The 22,998-nt window shown below is 47.1% G+C and overlaps 1 protein-coding gene across 1 annotated transcript; it reads right to left on the minus strand.

The window, feature by feature from the left end:
* Positions 1 to 510: 510 nt before the first annotated feature.
* NUDC (nuclear distribution C, dynein complex regulator) lies at positions 511 to 12,239 on the minus strand. The gene is made up of 9 exons (XM_031962505.1): positions 11,980 to 12,239; positions 10,983 to 11,060; positions 2,914 to 3,117; positions 2,748 to 2,825; positions 1,799 to 1,915; positions 1,517 to 1,711; positions 1,266 to 1,349; positions 1,048 to 1,166; positions 511 to 815 (listed from the first exon to the last, which is right to left on the minus strand). Exons 1-9 carry the CDS (start codon positions 12,058 to 12,060, stop codon positions 764 to 766), a joined length of 1,008 nt encoding a protein of 335 aa, XP_031818365.1. The 5' UTR covers positions 12,061 to 12,239; the 3' UTR covers positions 511 to 763.
* Between the last annotated feature and the right edge of the window lie 10,759 nt (positions 12,240 to 22,998).

Here is a 22,998-nt window from a genome sequence, read left to right on the forward strand (position 1 = left end):
CATGGGCCCAAAATCTTTCCCTTCAAGGCAGAAAAAGGAAGGGACTCGGAGCAAGTTATTGTATGAAATATCAGTTGGGAAATGAACTCCTCCCCCAGCAGAGGTAATGGGCCCATACCCAGGGCCCCCCAGAGATAGCTCTGAAAAACAATCCTGGCTCTCAAAAACTTGGGCAAATCTGTAACTTAGGTCCCTGAGGAGACATTTCTGGTCCCAACCAAATGCACAGCCGAAGCATCCCCAGGGCCCCACGGCTCTCCATCAAGGCAGGCGGCTGTGGCCTCCCCGTTCCGGTTGCCAGGGCATTGGCCCCAGATCCGTTGGGCACTGCCAGAGACCTTGGCTCCCCGTAGGGGAACAAACAAGGGGCCTCAGAGCTGGACTTTACCCAGGGCTTTGGGGGCAGGGGCCTAGCCCTGGCCAGAGGTGCCTGTGCCAGCCCCATTCAGGTGCTTAGCCTTTCTGCACAGCGGGGGCCACCCCAGAAGACGTTAAGGCAAAGACAAGAGATCAGGGTCAAACGATCTTTTACTTCTGTAACAGGCAGAGTGGGGATTACAAGCTTTCTCCTCCCACCTTGGAGGCTCCAGGAACAGTCCTGGGAGGTACCTTTGGGGCTGAAGGCCCAACCTGGGGTTAGGGGTCCTGTGCCTGTCCCTGCATTACAATCCCTTCTCCAGGCGGAAAAGGTGTCCCGAGGTCAGGCAAGGGGGAGGAGGGGCATAGGATCCCAAGGGAAAGAAAGTTGGGGGGTGCCAAGGTGCTAGTTGAATTTGGCTTTGGAAAAGTCCATTTCTGGATGCTGCTCCATAAACCTGGGGGGGGAAGAGAGGGAGTGTGTAAAAGCCAGGCTCAGCCCAAAGAGCCTGAAAACCAGCCCCCTTCCCCAGGGTGCGGCAGTGACTCCGAGTTACCCGGCACTGGCCTTGCCCCGGAGATGCCCCCGTGGGTGTGGCAGCGCTGTAAAAGCATAAAGATGGCGGCCAACAGCTGCCGTGGCCCCAGCTCAGCTCAGCTCAGCCCTCCATCCCCCCCCCCGACACTCACTTTTTCAGAATCTCCTGCTTCTTCTGTTCTTCCGAGGTCGGCAGGCCCATGGATTTCTGCCGCTGATCGTACATCATCTTCTCGACCATACTCCTGGTCTCACTGTCGAGATCGGACAGCTGGCATGGGAGGCAGGTGAAGAGGATGAGGGCCCCCTAGTTTGAACCCCCCCTGGGCCCAATGCCAGCCCTGCCCAGATGCCCAGCTACTTAGCTCACCTTAGAATTCTCTGGGTTGATCTTCTTGGTGTTGATTTCAGGGTCACTAGACACCAAGCGGCTCCACCACTCCATCTTGTTGATCTGGGGGGAGACGGGATGGGTTGTGCACAGGAAACAAATCTTGGGGTTCACACTCTGAAGCCTATTCCTGAAGGATTCCCCAATTCTTCCCCTCCTCCCCCTGCTTTCAGCCCTACCCCACCCCCCAGCCTGACCCCCTCTGTGGGTGACAGTTGCTGTAGCCCCACCTTTTCCAGGTGCACAGTCACCACCTTGCCGTCTTCAATGAGCCAAGAGCTCTCCTCCACCTTGACCTCGTTGCAGAGCTCACCATCGATGAGTGGGGGCTGCCCCTTGAGCCCCACCTGCAGATGCCGCCGCTGAATGTCCACGACCACGTCCTTGCCCTTTAGCCGGAAGCTCACAGGGAAGGGCACGGCCAGCTGGGGGGAAGAGGGGAGAAGATGTAGAGGTGAGACCTCTCTCTACAAGAGACCCTCCTCCACATGCCCTCTTCCCCAACCACTTACATCCAGCTCGGACAGGGTCTGTGTCCACCGATACTGGGGGAGGTCAGCTCCATTGCCTGCATTAGGCCTCAGTTTCCCTTTGTCCTTTTCGTCTTCCTCCTCCTCGTCATCATCCTCCTGCTCGGAACCAGAGGTTGGGTTCTGGATTCTGCCTATCTCCCCATCCCCCTCCACCCCCCTCTCCCCTTGGGAAGGTCTCAGGGAAAGCAGCAGCTGGTCCATGTAGTGTCCGGAGGCTGGGGAAGCACCAGGATCTGGGCCTGGCCTCCGGGGTCAGCTGAAAAATCAGAGCTGTGAGTCCGGAGTCAGGCATCTGTGGGAGGACGGGCCCACCTCCCGACAGTGACTGCAGCCGGGCCAGCCACAGGTGTGGGAGGTCTGCCCGGGGTTCTGGAAGTTCCCGCCTGGCAAGGCCCACCAAGCCGACGAAGACCTGACGAGGGCCCTAGCCAACCCCACCTCTGCAGGCCAGGGCGGCCATCTCTGGTAGAGAGAGGCTACATGGCCCCCGCACGCATGCCCCTGCACACAGAGAAGGCTCACTGGGATAGGAGAGACCTCTGCAGGCTCATGGCACAGAAACTCTCTACCTCCACGGGTCTACTTGCCCCGAACTCTGAGAGTTGGGCCCAGGAAGTAGGGCTCAAGCCCAGCTCTCCATCTGCCAGCTGCCTCCCCCAGGATTCATCCACCGTTTTAAAAAAGGTCTTTAAATCAACTACATTCATGTGATTACGATAAACCTGAGAAAAGATGGGGTAGAAACATCTCCATTTGACAGAAGAGAAGATGGAGGCTGTGCCAGGTAAAGTTCCTGGCAGAAGAAACAGAAAGCTCCTGGAGTGGCCACGGCCGGGTCTTTCCAGTGATTTAGGACATTTAGGAAAGGGGACAGTGGAAGAGAAAACAACCAATAAGCACGCCCTTGGAAGCCCCCCTGAGGCTTTACCTGTTTCCCAGAGGAGTTGGAAGAGCTGTTCAGGGGCTGAGCTGGTCCATCTCCCTGACTGTTCTCCTTGCCCTTCCTCTATGGAAAAAAAACAAGCAGAGTGTGCCCAAGTGCCCTGGCCCAGCTGCCCACACCCGCTACACCAGGCCTCAAGCCCCAGCCTCACCTGGTCAATCTCCAGCTGGAGTCTCTCTGCCTCCTCATCTGTCAACTCCTTGATTTGGGGCCCAGAGGCCTCCTGCTGGGTCTCCCGGGCCAGTCTTGCTGCCCTCTCGGCCTTCTCTCGCCTCTCAGCCTCCTGCCGTGCCTGCTTCTCTCGCCGCCCCTTCTGGGCCAACTGGTTGTGGTGGCGGAAGGTCTCTTTGATGAGCTGGAGGAGAAAGACTAGACCTGACGCCTGAAAACAGCTGAGGCAGAGGAGACTAGAGCTTCCTCCCTCTTGCCTCAGCACCCCGGTGCACCCTTCCTAAGGGCTTTAACTTCCTCTCCCATCCCAGTCTTGCCTTTCTTCCCAGACAACCCAAACCCATCTCTCCTCCAAGCCCAGCTCAAATCCCAGAAAGTCTCTGCTCATCCCCATCCTCAACCATCTCACACGGAACAGTCTAAATCTGAGAACACACAATGTTCTCAGAGCCGGAGGGCTCCTAGGATGGCATCGTCAAAACTCATCCAAGTCTGATAAACCTTTTGTTTTATGAAAGGATCCTTCCCAGAATGATAAAGCTGGGACTGAAGAAGCTTGGGCAAGCTCTTCCTTTTCTTCCCACCTTCCCTCTTAATGTGGGAAAAGTTTCAACAACCTATTAGGCCACAGAAGAAACTCTTGATATCTAACACACAGACACACACATACACGAAATGAATCCTTCTACAAAAAAGAAAGAAGCTGAAAGAACAGGGTGTCCCCAATTAGATACAAATGGCAGAGCATCCAGTTGGTATCCAGCCAGTTAGTACTTTGAGTCCCAGGACATGGTTCTCCCACGGGGCTTGTGAGTTGTCACTCATTTCTAATGACTTCTGAAACTGCAGAACCATATTCATGTTGGGGAAAGGGCTTCTTGTGTGGGATTTTACAAAGGTGTACTAGGTGATCCCAAGGAAGCCCTGTGTAAATACCCCAAGAGTTAGGAGGCCCAACTCTAGGGCACTGCCAGCTCATACCACACGGGTTTTCCTTAAAATCTCCCTTCTCCAGCTGAAAGGGAGCTGTGACAACGCCTTCCCTGCTTCCAAAGCAGAGGACTCCTAATTAGTTGCTACTCCTTGGATGGCAAAAAGGGACTGTCCTTTCTCCCACCACCCCGGAAATGGTGAGGCTAAAAGACTCATCTTTCTTTAAATTTATCACTCAATAGGATGAGATAACCAAGAGAGGGAAAGTTGGGAAGGTAGAAGCGCTGTGGCTGCAGTGACAAGAGCCTGGATGTGGGTCAAGGCCGGGCCTGGCCACCAAGTGGCCATATACCCTTAGTTAAACAACTTCCCCCTTCCGGGCCTCACTTCTCTGGAAAATGAGGGCACTGAGAGACAGAGTTCTAAGTTTCTACAATCTAGCTCTGCCGACTCAAAGCTGAGTAAGGTTCTGTCCAGCTCTTTTTCAAAGCACCTTCCAATTAAGTTAAACAAGCATGCACCGATTCTGCTGAACACCCCTGGGTTATTCCCCTTTGCACTAGCCCTTTAAAGGCAAAGCTAAGATAACTAAGGGATCATAAAACCCACCCCCTCATTTTGTAGATGAGGAAATGAGTGTTCAAACTTGCCCACTCTCAGTGGGGTACTAATGGCAGAGCTGGGATCCAAAGCTAGGGCTTTGCCCCTCCTGTGTGGTCTGAGTTTTAACTCCAGCTGTGACAGCAATGAATCCTGTAGCCCACACAGGGAAGGATCATATCCTTTCCCCCATCTGTGAGGGGTGAACTTAAAGGGGACCCCACAGGTCAGACCCTATCTCCTTACCTACAACAGTCCCCTGGGCTTGCCCCTAGAGAGTACCCAACATCTAGTGGCCTGGGGTCCCCAGGTTCTGCAGCAAGGGGTGGCAGCAATCTCTCAAGGAACAGAGCAGTGGGTCAGCCACGGCTAAGCAAGCCAGGAGATATCGCGTGACCGGGGAGGGATGCACCTGCCTGAGCCACCCTCCTGCCCATCAGCTCAGCCCCAAGTCCCTGTCTTGGATTAAACCTCTTCCCTGGAGCAACCCCCCAAAGTATGAGTTCTGCCTAGTCATGGCCAAGGCCAACAAATGGTGAGAATAATGATGGTGGTAACTCTGCTCCTGATACCGTGCTCGGGGCTTCACAGAGATGATCATCTCTGCTCCTTTCAGCCCTGGGAGGCAGGTGCTGAGATTAAACTGCCACACAGCTAGTAAGCATCCAAGGGTGGATCTGAGTCTCCTGACTCCAAGCCCAGCATGCTACCCAGTGCACCACCAACTGTCTTGCACAAATCAGCTCTCAATGGCCTGGAGTCTGAGCTGAAGGTGAGACATAGCTGAGGTCAAGAGCTCTGTTGGGAAAGATCAGGAGCTGAACTATGAGGTTAGGGCCTGGAAGATCCTTGCCAAGAACTCTGGGCTTGGGCCAATCAACCCCCCCATTTGCATTCCCCCTCTTCTACCCCTGAATAGGACACAGGGCACCAGTATAAATGAAGAGGATCAGCTTGGGGTGGGAGTAGGAGCCACAACTGGTCCTGTAGGCACCAAAAAGAACTCCCCTCTGCCCGGCTACGAGGGCAGCACGCAGAGAGACTGCCTCAGGGATGCCCTGGTCCCCAGACACATGTTACTGAGACCTTGAACCCAAGCCATTACCAACGCCAATGTACAGAAGGAAGCAGGGATCATCACGGCCTCCCTTTGCTGGGCGCTCCAGGTTGTCCCAGTGAATCATGTCCCTATCCTAAGGCCCCAAGGCTTATTGAAAGGACAAGGAAGGAATAGGGCCCCGAGCAAATGCCTCATCCTCCTGACCTCTCAGCAGCTGGGTCAACAAAGACATCTGCTAACACCCATTAGGCTTCCGTTGTGACCAAAAAGAGAACCTTGACACAAAAATACATGAAATAATCCCAAGAAAATTGTCTTGGAGTTACAGAACATGAGGGGAAAGTAGAAATAGAAAGACTCCACCAATGCTTCAAAGTGATCCTTTGTAGAAAACATAGGAATATTAATGCCAAATTTTGAAACCCCCAGATCAAAGAGAGAATTTTGCAAGAAACAAGAAAAAAAAACAATTCATATATGTGGAACTACAACTGGAATTGTACAAGACTTATTAGCAGCTACAATAAGAGACCACAGGTCTTAGAATCATTACCTATGACAATCAAAAGAACTATAGCCAAAAATGTAGCCAGCAAAATTATCTATAACCCTGAATGAGAAAAAATGGACATTCAATGAACTTGCAGATTTTCAGGCTTTCCTATCAACCAAACTCAAACTTAAAAGAAAATTTAACATATAAGAGCCAATATAAAAGATCAATTTTAAGAAACTTAAAAAAGACAAACTGTTTAAACATAAGTTATTTGTATTTTGTATATGTGCATGTATATATATGTATACATGATTTATATCAACAATAGGGTAGCTCAAAAGAAAAATTGGCAAAGTTAAGGTAAAAATAGCAATCATATTATACAAATGAGGTGCAGAGGAAGAAGACACAGGAATTAGAGGGGAGAAGGCTGGTAGTTCTGAAAACCTACTCACATTGGAAACAGGTTCAATAGGTAACACTACATATCAAGAAGGGTAGTTCCTATGTATACACAAATATATCTCAAATGCAGCTTGCTTGGGAGTGGTGAGGAGGGATGAAAGGAGGAAAAAAAGAAGATAGTTAATAAGGTGAGCAGCAGAGAACAAAAGAACAAGTTATAAAGAAGTAAAGGAAAAAAATGATCATTCATGAATATAATTTCTTCTAATATATACTTTCTTGATCTGGTAATTTTGTTATATATTTTGATTCCTATTCTGCTGAGCACACAATATTCTCTTTTGTTTTGTATTTTGTTTTTGTTTTCCTTTTTTTCTTATTGTTTCTTTTTCCAAATAAAAAAATAAAAAGGGAAAAAAAAAGAGAGCAGCTCACATTATTACCACAGCCATTGCCTCCCTGAGCAAGAATCTGCATGGAGCCTTTCTGAGGACTGGCCGAGAAGGATCACTAACTTCCCCAAGGCAGCCCACTACTCCTCTTCTGAACACTTCAGGAGTTTGCTTCCACTCAGCTACCTGGGGCCTGCTCTTCTGTCCCTAGCTCAGCCCCATGTATCCTCTTCTGGATTCTGGTGCCCAGCTCATCAGTCAGGTGGACCTGGCCTCTCGATGGTTTCTAATGTAGCCTGAGGCTGTTTTCTAACATCACCGACTCACTCTAACCTAGGGAGCCACTAAGTGCCTCTAGATCTTTTTTTTTTTTTTTTTCCCAGATGAAATGGGATCCAGCACTGCCTCCAACCTAGACTTCTGAGCTCAGAACCCTGAGGCAATTCTCTCCCAACTGACATCATGCTCTTCCTTAATGCCTCCTGGTGGAGGGTAACTGTTCAAGGCCTTCTTGGAGAAGCACTCTGGGAAAAGTCAGGCCAGCTTGAAGCAGAAAGAGGTCTTCTCTGATCTGGATGTAAAGCAGAGCTGCTATTTTCTGATCCTGGTATCCCACACCCTCCTGGAGAACACACTCTAGAATTTTACAGTGTTCACCATCACTCTCACCAGCCCAGATGCTGCCCCACTCACCTCCATTCCGAAATTAGCACCCATTCCCTTTTGTCCCAGGCCCTTCTTCCATTCTCTGCTCCCTCTGGCTCAGCAGATAGGCCTGGGGCTTCTTTCTCATCTCCATTTGGATCACTAAGTACAAAGCACTGGCCCCATTTCCAATCCAATCCAATCCATGGCTCTTTAGAGTCTCTTCAGCATTTTGGCCACAACTTTGATCAATTGGAAAAAGAAGAAATTTGAGCAGCCGGGTCCATCACTGACCAAAGCCAGACTTTCATGGGTACATTTCCTCTGACAGCTGTGGCCTCCTCAATGGCACAGACTCAGGAACCGTAACACAGGGGCCCAGGAAAGGCCCATTTAAGAAGAGGATTATTAACGAGTCACCAGTCCCTTTGATCCATCTGCTAATCTGGCCAGCATCACTGGGCAAGAACGGGGCTGTTTCTCAGGCTCAGAAGGGACAAGCAAGGCTGAGCCAAGAAACTAAAAAAACCAAACCAAAACAAACCCTTGGTGCCAGGACGTAATGGCAGCTACCTCAGCCACCCGCTGCTCAGGATTTGTCTGGCCCCTCCTTAGAGGGCTCAGCAGGGGCCCTCCACAGCAAGGCCTTCCGCAGAGCTTCAGTCTGGTGGATGCTTTTCCCACGCCAACCCACATCTGAATTTCACACAATCCTGCATGCTACTGCTGTCATCTCAAAGATAAGGAAAGAGGGGGCTCGGAGAGAGAAGGCGGTTTGCCCATTATCATTGGTTTGTGGAGGGCAGCAAATCCATTCCTCAAAACTACATGAAATGTGGGGAACAAAATGGAGCTAGACCCACATTTCAAAGTGACTCAATCCTTCCAACAAGACACAAATTCACAGGTTTTTAAACTGCCTGAAAGAACAAGACAGAGATGGAGCTGTGCTCACCAGATTACCGAACAGAGGGGAAGACATGTTCACACACCACATTCTGATGAGGGAAGAAGTAATGATGAACACAGAATTCAGAAAGACTCACAGGACCTGACGCAGCCCAAAGTGAACAGAGCCACGAGATGCCAGAACCAGAGTAACAGAAGCAAAGAGTGAGGGGTAGCTGGGCTCCCAAGAGCCTGCCCAGGTAGAGGGGGTGGAGGGTAGGGGGGAAGGTGGCGACAGTCAAGGGAAAGATGAGCAACGAAATGATGGCGGGGCACAAAAACCTGAGACTTGGGTGCCAATGCAGCAGAACATAAGGACTCTGGGTTGAACCAAAACTCTTCTGGACACTGTTTTCAGAACAAGTTCTCTACCTAAGTTTTGTATCTAAATTATATTTGAACTGAGGGAAAACATGATATTCATGATGCCAGAGTTAGAAAGCAAAGCAGGGACACAGAGTTCCCCAGGTCCACCCTCTCAACGCACAGAGAAGACAGTCAGGCAAGATTTACCCAAAGTCATCCAGTGAAGAGAAACCCCGCCCACAGCACAGTGATGGAGATGGCTGGGGTGACCTGGACATAGAGAATTTCCTGGGGAAAGTGGAGAATGGCCAATGCTCAATATGCCGGACAAAGGAGCCTCAGGAGTGCGGGCCTGTCCTTGAGAGGGCAGCGCCAGGGGTCTAGCATGGCTGTGGGTGACTGGCCCCTGAAGTGGGAACCATTCCTCAGCCCCTGGGATGATGCCTTTGGTTCATTTTGGCAGGACCCCAGAACCCCAGACTTCATGCTGGAAGGGGCCATCAGCTCCTAACTTCTCATTTCACACATTCAGGCCAAGGAAAGGGAAGGACTTGGGTGACTTTAAAGCCAAGACTTGGCTCCCTCATAGACTTTCCTAGCCAGGTATGAGTGAGGAACCTGGCCTGGAGGGGAGAGAGGAAGGGTCAAGCATAAAGGTCCAAAGCCAGGAGAGAATCCACAAAGCAAGCTGTAAAATCAAAGTGATTTTGCAGCTTGTTTTGGAGATAAATACTAACACACACACTGCCTTCACATAAGATATGAAGCCATTTGCTGAGAACTCTCTCTTCTCCCATCCGCCTCTCACACCAGTCAGTGTGAGACCCTCACCCTTTCTGCTGGTCGTCACCCTCTCCACAGTGGTGTCTCCAGGCTTTTGAACTCACTCTCTTTCTTCTGAAGTTTTCTTCTTTTTGACCCCTATTCCTACTAAGGGCACTGCCATCTCCCAGGTCCCAGGCCTCATCTTCAAATCCTCCATCTCTCCCCAGTTCCTATATCCAATCTGTTGCCAAGCCCTGTGATCCTACCTTCATAACACCTCTCGGGTACTTCCCCTTCTCTGACCCTGTCACCACCTTGGGGGGAGGAGGGAGCACTTCTCACTATATACCTGCACTATGGGGGTGATCTCTCTGCCTCCAGTCTCTCCCCATTCCAGTTCATCCTCCACTCAGCCAGCAAGTGATTTTTCTAAAGTCCGGATCGGACTGACAATCTCCACTTCTCTCCCTCTTATACACATGTACACACCCTCTTATCCCCTTTTCCATCCCCAACACACACACTTCAATCAACTCCAATGGCTCCTGATCAATGCCAAGATCAAATATAAAATCCTCTTGTTTGGCGATGGAAGTCCTTCCTAACCTGCCCTCCCCTACCTTCCAACCTTCTTGCATCTGACAGCCACCCCCAAATCTCTGATCCTCTGACTCCAGGCTCTTCCTGACACTCTGCCCTCAACTTGGGGCATTTTTGCTTACTCTCTTTCCGTACAGTCAGAAGATCCACTCAGCATTCTTTCTCACCAAAACCTCACAGTACCGTGTGAACTAGTTAATCCAGATGGGGTCAGCCCTTCTCCACAGGGATCTCTACGAAGTCCTGCACTACATTTTCTATAAAACTGTTCCTTCCCAAGTGCACAGAATGCCACAATAAGTGCTCTTGGCTCCTTACTACTTGTTTGTAATTCTTTCCTGGGCCTCATCTGTAAAGGGAAGAGGCTGGCCTGGAGGGGATTTCTGAGCCCTTCCTGGATAGGGGGCTGTGCTCTGCAATGAGCCTGGAGCTTCTGTCCACACCTCAGTTTCCTCATCAGTAAAATAGAAGGGTAAAGGGGTGGCCCCAAGGGCCCATCTGGCTCTACCTTGGTGATGATGGGAAAGCTTATTCTAAAGTCACAAAACCCAAAAGAGATGAAATGTAAAACTACCACCACTGAGAGTCAAAAGGCCCCTTGGGGTCTCTGCAGATGTCTCCTCTTACTGCTTTGCACCACTGAGGTCCTATATAAAATTCTCATCGTCATCCTATGTATTCTGACCAGAACAGGGCCGGCCGCGCCATCCTCAATAGCTCACTAAGCAGTAATGGCAATGGAGATGACATGTGTCAAATGAAACTCCTTCCCAAACAGAAGGGGAGCCCCGAAGGATGCTGCTCGGGGCCCCAGAAAGTACCCGAGGCAAGTCCACAGAAGAGCCCATTTCTGAGCCCTGGACCCCAAGAGGGGAGGGAGCCAAAGCCCGACACCTCACCTTTTCGGCCATCCCTTCCTCGCCCCCGATGAAGAAGTCTGTTTTGCGTCGCAGGAAGCTGAAGAAGGTGTTGACAAGCTGGAGGACACAAAGAGATACGAGGGCGCAGGCTTAACAGCCAAAACTAGTTATTTGTGGCGCATCAAGCAACCTAGCTAGGACACGGTCTTCCTTCCCTGCTTCCAATCCTGGCTCCAGCCTCCTCTAGGAACCTTCTTCTGGACGGGACAAGACTCGGGCCCTTCCCAAGCAGCCCTCTCCTTTTACAACGCCCTTTACCTGTTCTGTCCCCAGCGGCCCGAAAGCAGGGTCCCCTTTAGGGAAGATTCCTCTTTACAGGAGGGAGCTCTCTCTCCCACTCACCCAAAATAGGGGGAAAACTTCCCAGCCACGTTAGTCTGGGGTGTCTAGGCCAGGGTGGGAGTGAAGGTCAAGGGAATGGTGATAGCTGCGGGAGGACAAAGAGAACTAGGAAGAGTGGCAGCGAGAGCAAGGGAGGAGCCCGGGCAAAGAGTGGGGGGAAGGGGGGGCACGTAGGACGCCGTCTGGAGGAAAGGAATCCGGAGGAGAAAGGTGGGCAATCACGGGGGCCGGAGGAACAGAGCGGAGGCAAATCCTGGGGGATTTTAGGCGGCTGGGAGGCTCAGCCTGGGGAAGGGCCCGAGGAGAGCCCTGAGGGTCAGAATGGGGAAGGGGAGAGGCCTGGAAGGGATCAAGGTGGGGAAGCAGAGAGATCAGGGAAGGGGGGAGGGGAAGGGAAGCCTTGGAAACCGGGATAAAAGCAAGCATGGGAGAAGAAACCTGAAAAACACGGGGGGAGGGGGCTGAAAGCGGAAATCGGGACGGTAAAGGGAGGGGGCAGGAGCGGGGCTGGGAGCTCTGGGGAAAGGGAGGAGCCAGAGCCGGAGCGGGTCACAGCGGGGTCCCTGAGCGCCGCCAGCAGCCCCGGCACGTGGGGGGGGGGCCGGCCCCTCCGCCTCCCGCCGGGCCCCGTTACCTCCTGCACACCGCCCTCGTGCTGCTGGGCCATGGCCAGCAACATGCCGTCGAAGCGCTCCTCTTCCTGCTCCCCGCCCATCTCGCCGGCCCCTCGCCTCAGCCGCTCGCACTGACCCCGACCTCGGCCCCACTCCCGCTCCCGGGGCCGCTCCAACGGTTCCCTGCGGCCGCCTCCACCTCCGCCTTCCTTCCGCAGCAGAACCGGAAACAGAGCCGCCGCCGCGCAGCCTCAGACTCGCCCAACTGGGGGGGGCCTCGACCCGCCCCGCCGCCCCCTACCAATGGCTGCGCGAGAAGCTAGCCTCGCCGCCCTGAGATTGGCTGTCCCCGCGCCCAATCGGCGATAACATCCGGACACGAGGGGAGGCGCTGAATCAGACCGGTTGTTTGGCTGTGTTGCTATGGTTACCAGGCGCCCTCGAGCTTTCCAGAAAACTCTAGACAGAAGACGAAAGGGTGGGACTTTCCTCTGCCATCCTCGCTGGTGACCTCCCTAGTCCCCAAATTCAGAGCCCAGAAAAGGTCGTCTATCCCCTTGCTTCCTTTTCACCGGCGTCTAACCCCGGGCATTGAGCCCTAGTTAGGTCCTTTCCCGTTGGACCCACTCAGCGGGGGGGAGGGGGGGGGGGGGGGGGGACCGCGCGCTCGGGTAATTGTGGGCGCCTCCACACGTCGGCTCCTGCCAGAATCTTCCTCGGCTGCCGGGAACCCGGAACCACGTGTCCTCTCGCCTGAATCCGGTGGAGGCAAATCGGGACCTCTCCTTCCAAACTCGCACCAAATCTGCCGAGAGATCATTTCCGCCCGCTGGAAATCACCTCATGCAACCAAGGCTTATCGCTTTTTTCTTTTTTAATTTCCTCCAGTTACGCGTGAATAATTTTTTAAAAATTGTACATGCACTTTCATTATTTACATATTTCCTAATGAATCGTGCTGGGAGGAAAAAGTCAGAACAAAGAGGAAAATCATGAGGAAAAAATGAGCATAATACGTGCTATTTTACATTCAGTCTCTCTCTGGATTCAGAGACCATTTTCCCCTCAAAAGTGTCCTGGGGTTGCCTTGGATCTCTGGATCTTCGAGAAGAACCAAGTCTGTCGTAGTTGACGATCCTGCAATCTTGCTGCTGCTGTCGACAATGTTTTCCTGATTCTCTTTGGGCCACTCCGCCTAAGTTTATTTAAATCTTTCCAGGACTTTCTTATCATCATTTCTCATAGCAGAATCATATTCCCTCACTTTCACGTACCAGCGCTCAGTCAGCCATTTCCCAGTGGATGGGCAGCTACTCATTTTCCAGTTCTTCGCCGCTCCAAAAAGAACTGCTACAAACACTTTTGCACATGTGGGGGCTTTTACCTTTTTTATGATTTCTTTGGTATATAGACCCAGTATTGGCCCTGCTGTGGCAAAGGATAGGCACGGTTTTATAGACCTTTGGGCGTAGTTCTGAACTGCTCTCCAGAATGGTTGGATCAGTTCACAGCTCCACCAATAATGCATTAGTGTCCCGGTCTTTCCACACCCCCTTCAACACTTATCATTATCTTTTCCTGTCATTTTTGCCAATCTGAGAGGTTGAGTGGTGTCTTAGAATTGTCTTCATTTACATTTCTCTAATCAATATTGCTTTAGAGCGTTTTTTCTCATGATTATATATGGCTTTAATTGTTTATATTCTATGCCCTTTATCAATTGGGGAATGACTTGTATTCCTATAAATTTGAGTCTGTATATTTTAGAAATGAGGCCTTTATCAGAAACACTGACTTAAAAAAAATTTTTCCCCAGCTTTCTGATTTCCTTTTAATCTTGCCTGCATTGTTTTGTTTGTGCAAAAACTTTTAAAATTTAATGTGATCAAAGTTAGCCATTTTACATTTCATAGTGTTCTTTAGTTCTTTGGCCATAAGTTCCTCCAAGAGTGATATCTTAATAGCTAAATCCTATAGCCTCATTTCATTCTCCATTCTTTTTTATATTTCAGCAGCTTTTGATTCTATTTACCACCCCTACTCTGGGTGTTCCTTCCTCCTTTGACATCTATGTGACTGCTATCTCCTGGTAATGAAACCTACCTTTAAGGAAGCATCAAGGAATAGGATCAAGAACATTTTGTATTAACATATTACATAGTTGGGACTTGACCTTCAAAGTGGGACCCAAGCAGCAAACTCGTATTATAGTAAGGTTCCTAAGAGGATGACATTTTGCCAGAACCATCCCTCTGTCCTACCCAATGAAAGAAAAGATAGCTTTCAGGATTTATCTTGGGATAGTCCCCAGTCACTAAGATCTAAACAGGAATTGTCCTTTGTCCTTTTCATTGCCCCATGTTGTTGGAAAATGAGTAGATAGATGCCCATTAATTGGGGAATGGCTGAACAAGTTGTGGTACATGAAGGTAATGAAATATTTTTGTTTTGTAAAAAATGAAGAACAAGCTGGGCTTTAGAAAAGCCTGAGAACATTTACATGAACTGAGCTGAGCAAAATTTTTTTGTTATCTCTCCCATGGTTTTTCCCTTTTATTCTGATTTTTCTCTCCCCAAATGATTCATAAAGCAAGGTGTGTTAATTTTTTTTAAAAGGAACATATCCCCATGTTATTGTTTGAAGAGGACCAATGACATCACAGAGTGGCGTCTTGACTTACATGTGATTGGACATAAGCAAGACAAAGTTGCACACCAGCCTCACTCTTCCTTACAGAGTCATCAAAGTCCAGTGACAAAGTCAATATAGCTGGCTCTGTCCCAGGATGCAGAAGGTAACCTTGACATCCTTGATGTCTGACCAAGCTCTAAGTGCTTCACTGCACCTGTTTCTGCCGCTTTCATGGCCGTTGGAACAAATTGTTCTCATTTTTCCACTGGGGGGAAGTCTTCACATGCCTGAGGTAGACATCCCCAAACTCAACAATGGGTTTGAGGCCTATTGGTTACCTATAACCTGATCTGATCTATCTGCCACAGTTTATTGGGTTTGTCTGCTATTCATGGGACAACTTCTTGGAGCCACTGGTGAGAGTTGAATGAAAGCTAAACACCAAAGGTAGATGAACAGCTCTAAAAAGGTTCAGCAAACCTTCCCACCCTTTGGGTGCTAATGCTCCCAAAAACCCCATATAGTCCATAGATATCCTCTGTAGGAAGAGGTCAATGAGTGAACGAAGAAATGAATTACTAAAGCAGTACCAAGTGGTTATGGTATGCAAAGCACTGATGATACAAATTAAAAAGTAAGATGGCCCCTACTTTCAAAGGAGCTCCCATTTTAATGGACAAACAAAAGTTCTAATCAAAGTCATATTGGTAAATTCACATCGAACAGAAACTAAGGGCCCTAGAAAGCTAAGTGATTTCATAGCATAATAAGTCTAGAGTTGGAAAGGACTTCGGGGTTCATCTAGTCAAACTCATTTATTTTTTTGAAGAGGAAACTGAGACTTAGAAAGAAGTGAAGTGATTTACTCAGATCAGCTTAGATGGAGTTACCCACTTGGAAGACTCTGAGAGACAGAAGAACTAGTACCTTGGTGGACATTTTGTATTAACATACTACCTAGTTGGGACCCCCTTAATCTTCAGAGTGGGACCAGAGCAGCAAACTCATATCACACTAAGGTTCCTAAGAGGATGACATTTTGCCAGAACCATCCTTTTGGGCTATCCTATGAGAGAAAAGATAATCAGCTCTCAGGATTTTTGTTTTTAACTTTTTCTCTTTCAACTTATTTCCTGTGTATGAAGGAAGGGTAGAAGAGCACACAGGAGTTGCATGGTCCTGTCCACAGTTTTATGAATGGATTGTCTCAGCAGCTGAGGCAGAAGTAGAGTGGCAAGAATTCCTGCTGAAGCAAATGGCAAAGGCAAACATGTATTTTTCTATGTCTAGAGATCATGTAAAATGTTTCCAGATCTCCGACCTTCTGTATAGAGTAGAAGAGGAGGGAACTTGACTGCCCAGGCAGAGGATGGTCTTGTCCTTCCCCTGCCCCAAAATAAACTGCCTCCAGGATGAAGTCCATCCTAGCAGAAGTGGAATCTTTTCTTTTTTTATGTGTTCCAAAAGCATCAATTCTTTTTTTAATTAAAGCATTTTTATTGGCAGAACATAATTTTCACAACATTGTCCCTTGCACTCACTTCTGTCCCAAGTTTTCCCTTCCCTCCCTCTCCCCCCTCCCCTAGATGTCAGGCAGTCTCATACATATTAAACATGTTAAAGTATATCTTATATACAATATATGTGTTCCGATCTGTACAGTTCTGTTGTTGCACAAGAAGAATTGGATTCAAAAGGTAAAAATAACACGGAAAGAAAAACCAAAATGCAAGCAGTCCACATTCATTTCCCAGTGTTCCTTCTCTGGGTGTAGCTGATTCTGTCCATCATTGATCAGTTGGAACTGAATTAGATCTTCTCTTCATCAAAGATATCCACTTCCGCCAGAACACATCCTCATACAGTATCATTGTTGAAGTATATAATGATGTCCTGGTTCTGCTCATTTCACTTAGCATCAGTTCATGTAAGTCTCTCCAGGCCTTTCTGAAATCATCTTGCTGGTCATTTCTTACAGAACAATAATACTCCATAATATTCATATACCATAATTTATTCAGGCATTCTCCTACTGATGGGCATCCATTCAATTTCTAGTTTCTAGCCACCACAAAAAGGGCTGCCACAAACATTTTGGCACATGTGGGTTCCTTTCCTCAGAAGTGGAAGCTTAAAATGTGTTTTGAAGCATCAATAGGGTTCAGGTAGGCTGAGGGAAGGAGGAAGGCAGTTATTGGATGGGTGCTAATATTGTCATTCTGATGTATGGTAAGAAGAACCTGGGTGCATAGAGATGGATAATTCTCAGAGATAGTGTAAAGAAAACCTGACAGAACGGTAACAGATTGGATGTGTTCAGTGAAGGAGAAGAAAGGGTCCCAGGTTTTCAACTTGAGTGGCTGGGAAAGTGCCATTAGCAGCAATGTGGAAATGGGCAACATGGTTTGGGAAGGTTCTCCATGATTGTAAGCCCTCAGAAAGGGTCCTCTTTCTCCAAGGGAATAGGAAAGGTCACAAGATCATAGACTGGAAAGGATCCAAGACCAGGAAAGGACCCAGGTCCAACCCCTTAATTTTATACATGAAGAACTGAAGCATAGAGAGGCTAAATGATTTCACAGAATCATAAATCTAGTGCTATAAGGAACTTTGGAGACCATATACTTAAGCCTACTTATTTGTCAGATGAAAAAACTGAAGTTTAGAGAACTAGAGTAATTTTCCCAGTCCCAAAGGCAGAGCCAAGAATTCGAACCCAAGTTTTCTGTCTCCCCATGCAGCACTTTTTAGGTAATTTAGTGGCATTAGGAGATCTGGGTTCTTGATTGTGTCTGAATACAGTTTAAAACATACTTTTTAAAAAACTTTATTTTTTTTGAAGGTTTTTTTTGGGGGGTGGTGGAAATCTATCTGTTATTTTGAAACGACTCTTATGGAAATGCTTTGCATAATTTCAGATGTGCCTTCTCATTGAGAGTGGAGTGGGGAGGAAGGGAGAGAATCTGGAACTCAAAGTTTTAAAAACAAATGTTAAAAAAATGTTTTACATGTAACTGGGGAAAATAAAAATATTTTTTAAAAGAGATCTGGGTTTTAAAGCCATTTCAGAAACTTGTCAAGGGAAAAACCACTTGATCTTTTTGACCTCAACCAGGCATTTATCCCGTGATTATGATGTGTAAGGCAGTGTATGCTAAACCCCTGAGAACCTAAAGGAAGACAATAAGCTCTTTGCTCTCAAAGATATATATTCTAATAGAAGAGAAAACATGCAAATAACCAGGTATAAACAAGATATACAATGAGTAAATAGAAGGTATAAAGAGGCTTGTAAAAGCAGAGATAGTCCAGGCTTCCTGTGGGTGCAGCTCTGGGCCATCTGCTTACTTGGGTGGCTTTCCCTGACTGTCTATATTTGAATTCTCTGCTCCGTTTGCCTCTTGTTTTTTTCCTTCCCAAATCCTCATCTCTACAATCATTTAGAGACAAATCTAACATCAGCATCAAAGCCTTTTGGCTTTTTCATCCACAGGTAACTTCAGAAGGAAGAGAGAGATCAGTTACCTCTTTGGGGCTGTGAACAAGAATTACTGCCTTTCTGATCCTCCAGTTTAAATGCCCTACCTTGCTGATTGTGGCAACAGGCTGAGATGAAAGATTCTAAAAGGTCATTTCCCTGAAAGCACTCATTCATTCACCATATGCTTTATTAAACACCTGTTGTGTTTTAGGCATCAGATCTAGGGACGAGGGTTAAAGGGAGTCAGGGGAAGTACAAAGAAGATTAAGAAGTGCCTCTGTCCCCAAGGAAATCAAACCGAGGAGGAAAGATTAGAAAGGTACACAGATAAAAATAATAAAAATTAAAACTTGATAAGTACAGAGCAGAAGTACAAAGTGCTAAGAGATTAGATGAGGAATCAGATGGGGATTCTTTTGATATGAAATCAGGGACCTTTTGATGTAAGAGTTGGCACACAAAACCATCTGTAGCATTTGGCCCATTAGAAAAGCAGAATTTGGAAAAGAAATGGGAGAGGAAATCCCTAACCCAGCCAGAGGAGAAGGAACCCCAGTCAGGCAGCAGGAGAATCAAACTATTTCCAGATATTCTCTGGACAACCTAATATTTTTTATTAAAGCTTTTTATGTACAAAACATATGCATGGGTAATTTTTCAACACTGACCCTTGCAAAACCTTCTGTTTCCACTTTTCCCCTCCTTCCCCCCATCCCCTGCCCTAGATGGCAGGCAGTCTCATACATGTTAAATATGCTAAAATATGTGTTAAATCCAATATATGTATAGATATTTACACAGTTATACAGCTGCACAAGAAAAATCGAATCAAGAAGGAAAAAAAATTTAAGAAAGAAAATAAAATGCAAGCAAACAACAACAGAAAGAGTGAAAATGTTATGTTGTGGTCCACACTCAGTTCCCATGGTCCTCAATCTGGGTGTAGATGACTCTGTTCATCATTGAACAATTGGAACTGGATAACCTAATTTTTAATGTGGTTTTACTACTTGGCTTTCCTACTGAGAATGGATACTTTCTCCCTCTCAATGATTAAATAGCCTTTCTGACTCTCTTTATGGGAGCTGGGACAGTGTAAACCAAAGCCCGATTGAGGCTCCCTTTCCCACTTTCCCAGCTAAGATGAGCACCAACAATTCTGATCTTCCCCATTGAGGTAAGGAAAAGGTAAATTACCTAAAATTCATTCCAAATCAGATCCAATGCTTAAATGTCATGGAATCAAAAAAATCCCATCATTTCGACATTGGCTGAACAAATATTTATTAACTACTTACTATGGGGCCAGGCTCTGTCCTACCAGCTGGGAATAAAAGAACAAAAAATGGAAAAAATGAAATGCTTGCTCTCAGAGAGGAGTATATATCCAGGAGGAAAAGGTGATTAACAGTGTCAGACAGTGCAAGGAGGTCAACAAAAAAAAAGGATTGAAAGGATTGAATTTGGTCATTAGAAGAGCACTGCTAACTTTGGAGAGAGCAGATTCAATAGGATTATTAAACTAGAATCTAGAAGGCAAGGACTTGATAAATGAGAGAAAAAAAGTATCGCAGAGGACAGGAAGTATCAGCACCAAGTGTAGCCCACTTTTTTTCCCCCTTAGGACTTTCGCCATCAAAGGAAGGACATAGAATAGGTAAGAGAAGGTACAGGGTGATAGCTTGGGGTATTACTGGGTCAAGGGAGGTTTTTTTTTTTTTTTAAGGATACTGGAAGTGTTTAAGGAACTGGAAATGTTTGAAAGAAGTAGGGAAAGAACTAATAGATAGGGAATGATTGAAGATTAGGGAGAAGTGTGATGATCATGGAAGTAACTTCATCCCATAGAAGAGTTGGGATCCAGGATACATGTATGGGGGTGGGGGGGTCGTGGAGAGGAGAAAGGCCAGTTCTAAATAGAGAATGGAGTAAAAGAGAAAAGATGAGGAAAGAAGAGAGACCCTCAAAATAGGGAAGTTGATAAGAGTGGAGTTGGGGGGATGAATTCTGTTTTGGTCACATGGAGTCCAAGGTGCTTATGGGGCCTCTGATTATAAAATATCAATAGGCAGTTAGTGATTAATAACTAGATCAAGAGAAAGAGCATGACTGATTTATTAGACTTTTGTTGTTCATATGTACAGCCTATATTGAATTGTTCGAATTCTCAGTGAGGAAGAGTGTAGAGGGAAGAAGGGAAAGAACTTGGCACTCAAAGTTTTAAAAATGAATGTTAAAAACTGTTTTTACATATAACCAAGGAAAAATAAAATGTTAAATAATCTTTTAAAAAGATCTTTGTTTTTTAGTCATGTTCAACTCTTTGTGACCCCTTTTGGGGTTTTCTTGACAAAGATCCCTGAGTGGCTTGCCAATTCCAGCTCTGGTTCAATTGACAGATGGGAAAACTGAGGTAAACAGGATTAAGTGACCTGCCCAAGATCATACAGCTAGTAAGGGTCTGAGGCCAGATTTAAACTTAGCAAGAAGAGACTTCCTCATCCCAAGCCCAGCATGCTGTACATACACCAAGCTGCTGCAAAGCCAGCCACACCTGGCTTTTTAAATCTAGCAGTCATAAATATAGTGGTCATAGTTGAACCTATAAGATTTGATGAGACGAAAAAAGGATATGGAGACAGAGGTCCCTATTAGACTCTTTGGGGTAGATCGATATTTATAAAATGTCACGTGAATGATTATCTAGCAAGAGACCAAAGAGTACTCAGAAAAAGAGGAAGAAAATAACGAGAGAACAATAGCAGCAAAATGCATGGAGGACAATATCCAGGAGGTGGGGGATTAAAGAAACCTCAAGGTGTCTTCCCTCTAAGGTTACTTTTGTCTACTAGTGTGTATCTTGTATGTGCAGTTTTGCACAATGATTCTCCATTAAACTGTGGGCTCCTTGAAGGCAGGAACTGTTTTCGCCTTCCTTTTCGTCCCCAGCTCTTAGCACAATGTCATATACATAAGAGGCACTTAATGTTTGTATAAAATGAGATAATAACTGGAAGGCACTTAGCACAATGTCTGGTACACACTAAGTGCCACATAGGTGTCAGCTGTTATTGTTGTTGACTGGTTGACTAATGCCTGTCTCTGGACATGCTGCAATCACCAGAGGCAGTAGCAGTATCCAACAAGGTAGGAGGTCCCAACCAGGACCTTGCCTGGTCACTTGAAAACAAAACATCACAAGGGGATCCAGTTGGGTCCTTCTGCTTGAATGGCGGATCTCGGTGGTCAACAAGAGTAGGAAACTGTGGCTCAGGTTCTATGTTGGCCCCTTATCAGGTTCACCTGTCGCCCAGAACGTGCAGTACCCTTAAGGTCACTCACTGCCCAGGGGCACTGTTGCTTCTCAGTCACCTCCCACTCCCTGTGGGAGAAGCTACAGCTTCTGTCAGCCCTGCTGCCCACCCTAATTGCTAGGGGGCCTCGGATGATCTCTCTGGATCTTCTAAACTTATTGTGTGGCCGCCTGGGCCCATTTATATCGGAGGACCTGGCTGTCTCATATCAGGAAGAGACAACAGCCTCCAGAGCCGACAGCTGGACAAGTGAAGGTGATGTCGAGCAGTCGCCCTTGCCCAGATGCAGCTCTTGGACCAGCTCAAAGACAGCCTTATTTGATTGGCAGGGACATTAGCAGATACCAGCTTTTGTATGTATGTATGTATGTATGTATGTATGTGATATCTCTGTGTGTGTGTTCTGGCTCAGCAGTTCCTGGAACATCCGTAGGCCATGAGAAGATTCACAGTCCGGCATCCTCACTAACTCACTTGCCTGGAGACATGGGATTGGGACTAACTAAACTCTCAGAGCTCCTTCTGGGCAGAAGATCTTAGGTGTCTGCGCTGTTTGCCTTGGGATGCTTTATATGATTTCAACTCTGTTCATCTTGTTCAGTTCGGTGCCCTCAGCTTCCTCCTCATGGATTGCCGGAGACCATCCAATGGGAATATCAGATGTTGAGAGAAAATATGGCAGATTGGGAAGATACCTATTTCCCACTTTGTGTGGTACTGCTCCTGCCTCTGGTGGACTCTGCTATAAAAGGTATCCAGACACAGAAACTACTCAGTCAAGACTGAAGCTAGGGGTCTGAGTTGGAGTCTCAGCTCTGTCCCCTATTTTCTTTAAGATTCTGAGAAAGATCCTTAACACTCCGTGGGCTTCAGTTTCCCCAATGGTAAATGAAGATACTAGACTAGATGAGGGTTACCTTCGACTCCACGGGACTGCCAGAGAAGTCTATGACATTATGAACTCCTAGGTCCTCTATGTCCTTCACCTCTGACATGCTACATTAGACTTGTTGATAATCTTTTGTGTTTTAATGTCTCTTCCAGCTTTCATAGTCCATGTTTTAAAAATATCATGCCCTCTGGCCATGTTCTAAGATAGACTTCTTAACCAAGTCATAATAAGAGTTAGTACTTGAAGGTTCAAGCTTGCAAAGCACTCTGGAAATATTGCATTTAATCTTCACACTAACTCTGTAAGAATAAAGTTATTGTTATTCCCATTTTATTCCCATTTCCCAGATGGGGAAAATGAGGATGTGAAGTTAAGTTCCTTGCACAGGATCACATAGTTAGAAAGGCCTGAGCAGTAATTTGAACTGAGTCTAAACTGATTTCAAGTTTAATACTCTAAACACAGTGCTACCTAGATGCCCTATGGACAGAGCAAATCTCAGAACATTGAAAAAGGGAACTGGTTCCAAGACAGGCTGTGCTTGGGTGAGTGACCAAAGACAGAAGATGGAACACTTACATTTTTAAATATAAGGTCCTGCCTCTGGCTGTGAATGATCCAAGAGGCAGGTGATTGGGCTGGGCTGAACTCAGCCCTGAAAGGGCACTCCCGTCTAGACAGAGCTCTGCAGTTTTGAGAGAAAGTATGGCCAACGGATAG

This window comes from Sarcophilus harrisii, chromosome 3 (genome assembly GCF_902635505.1).
Source record: "Sarcophilus harrisii chromosome 3, mSarHar1.11, whole genome shotgun sequence".
Lineage (NCBI taxonomy): Eukaryota > Metazoa > Chordata > Mammalia > Dasyuromorphia > Dasyuridae > Sarcophilus > Sarcophilus harrisii.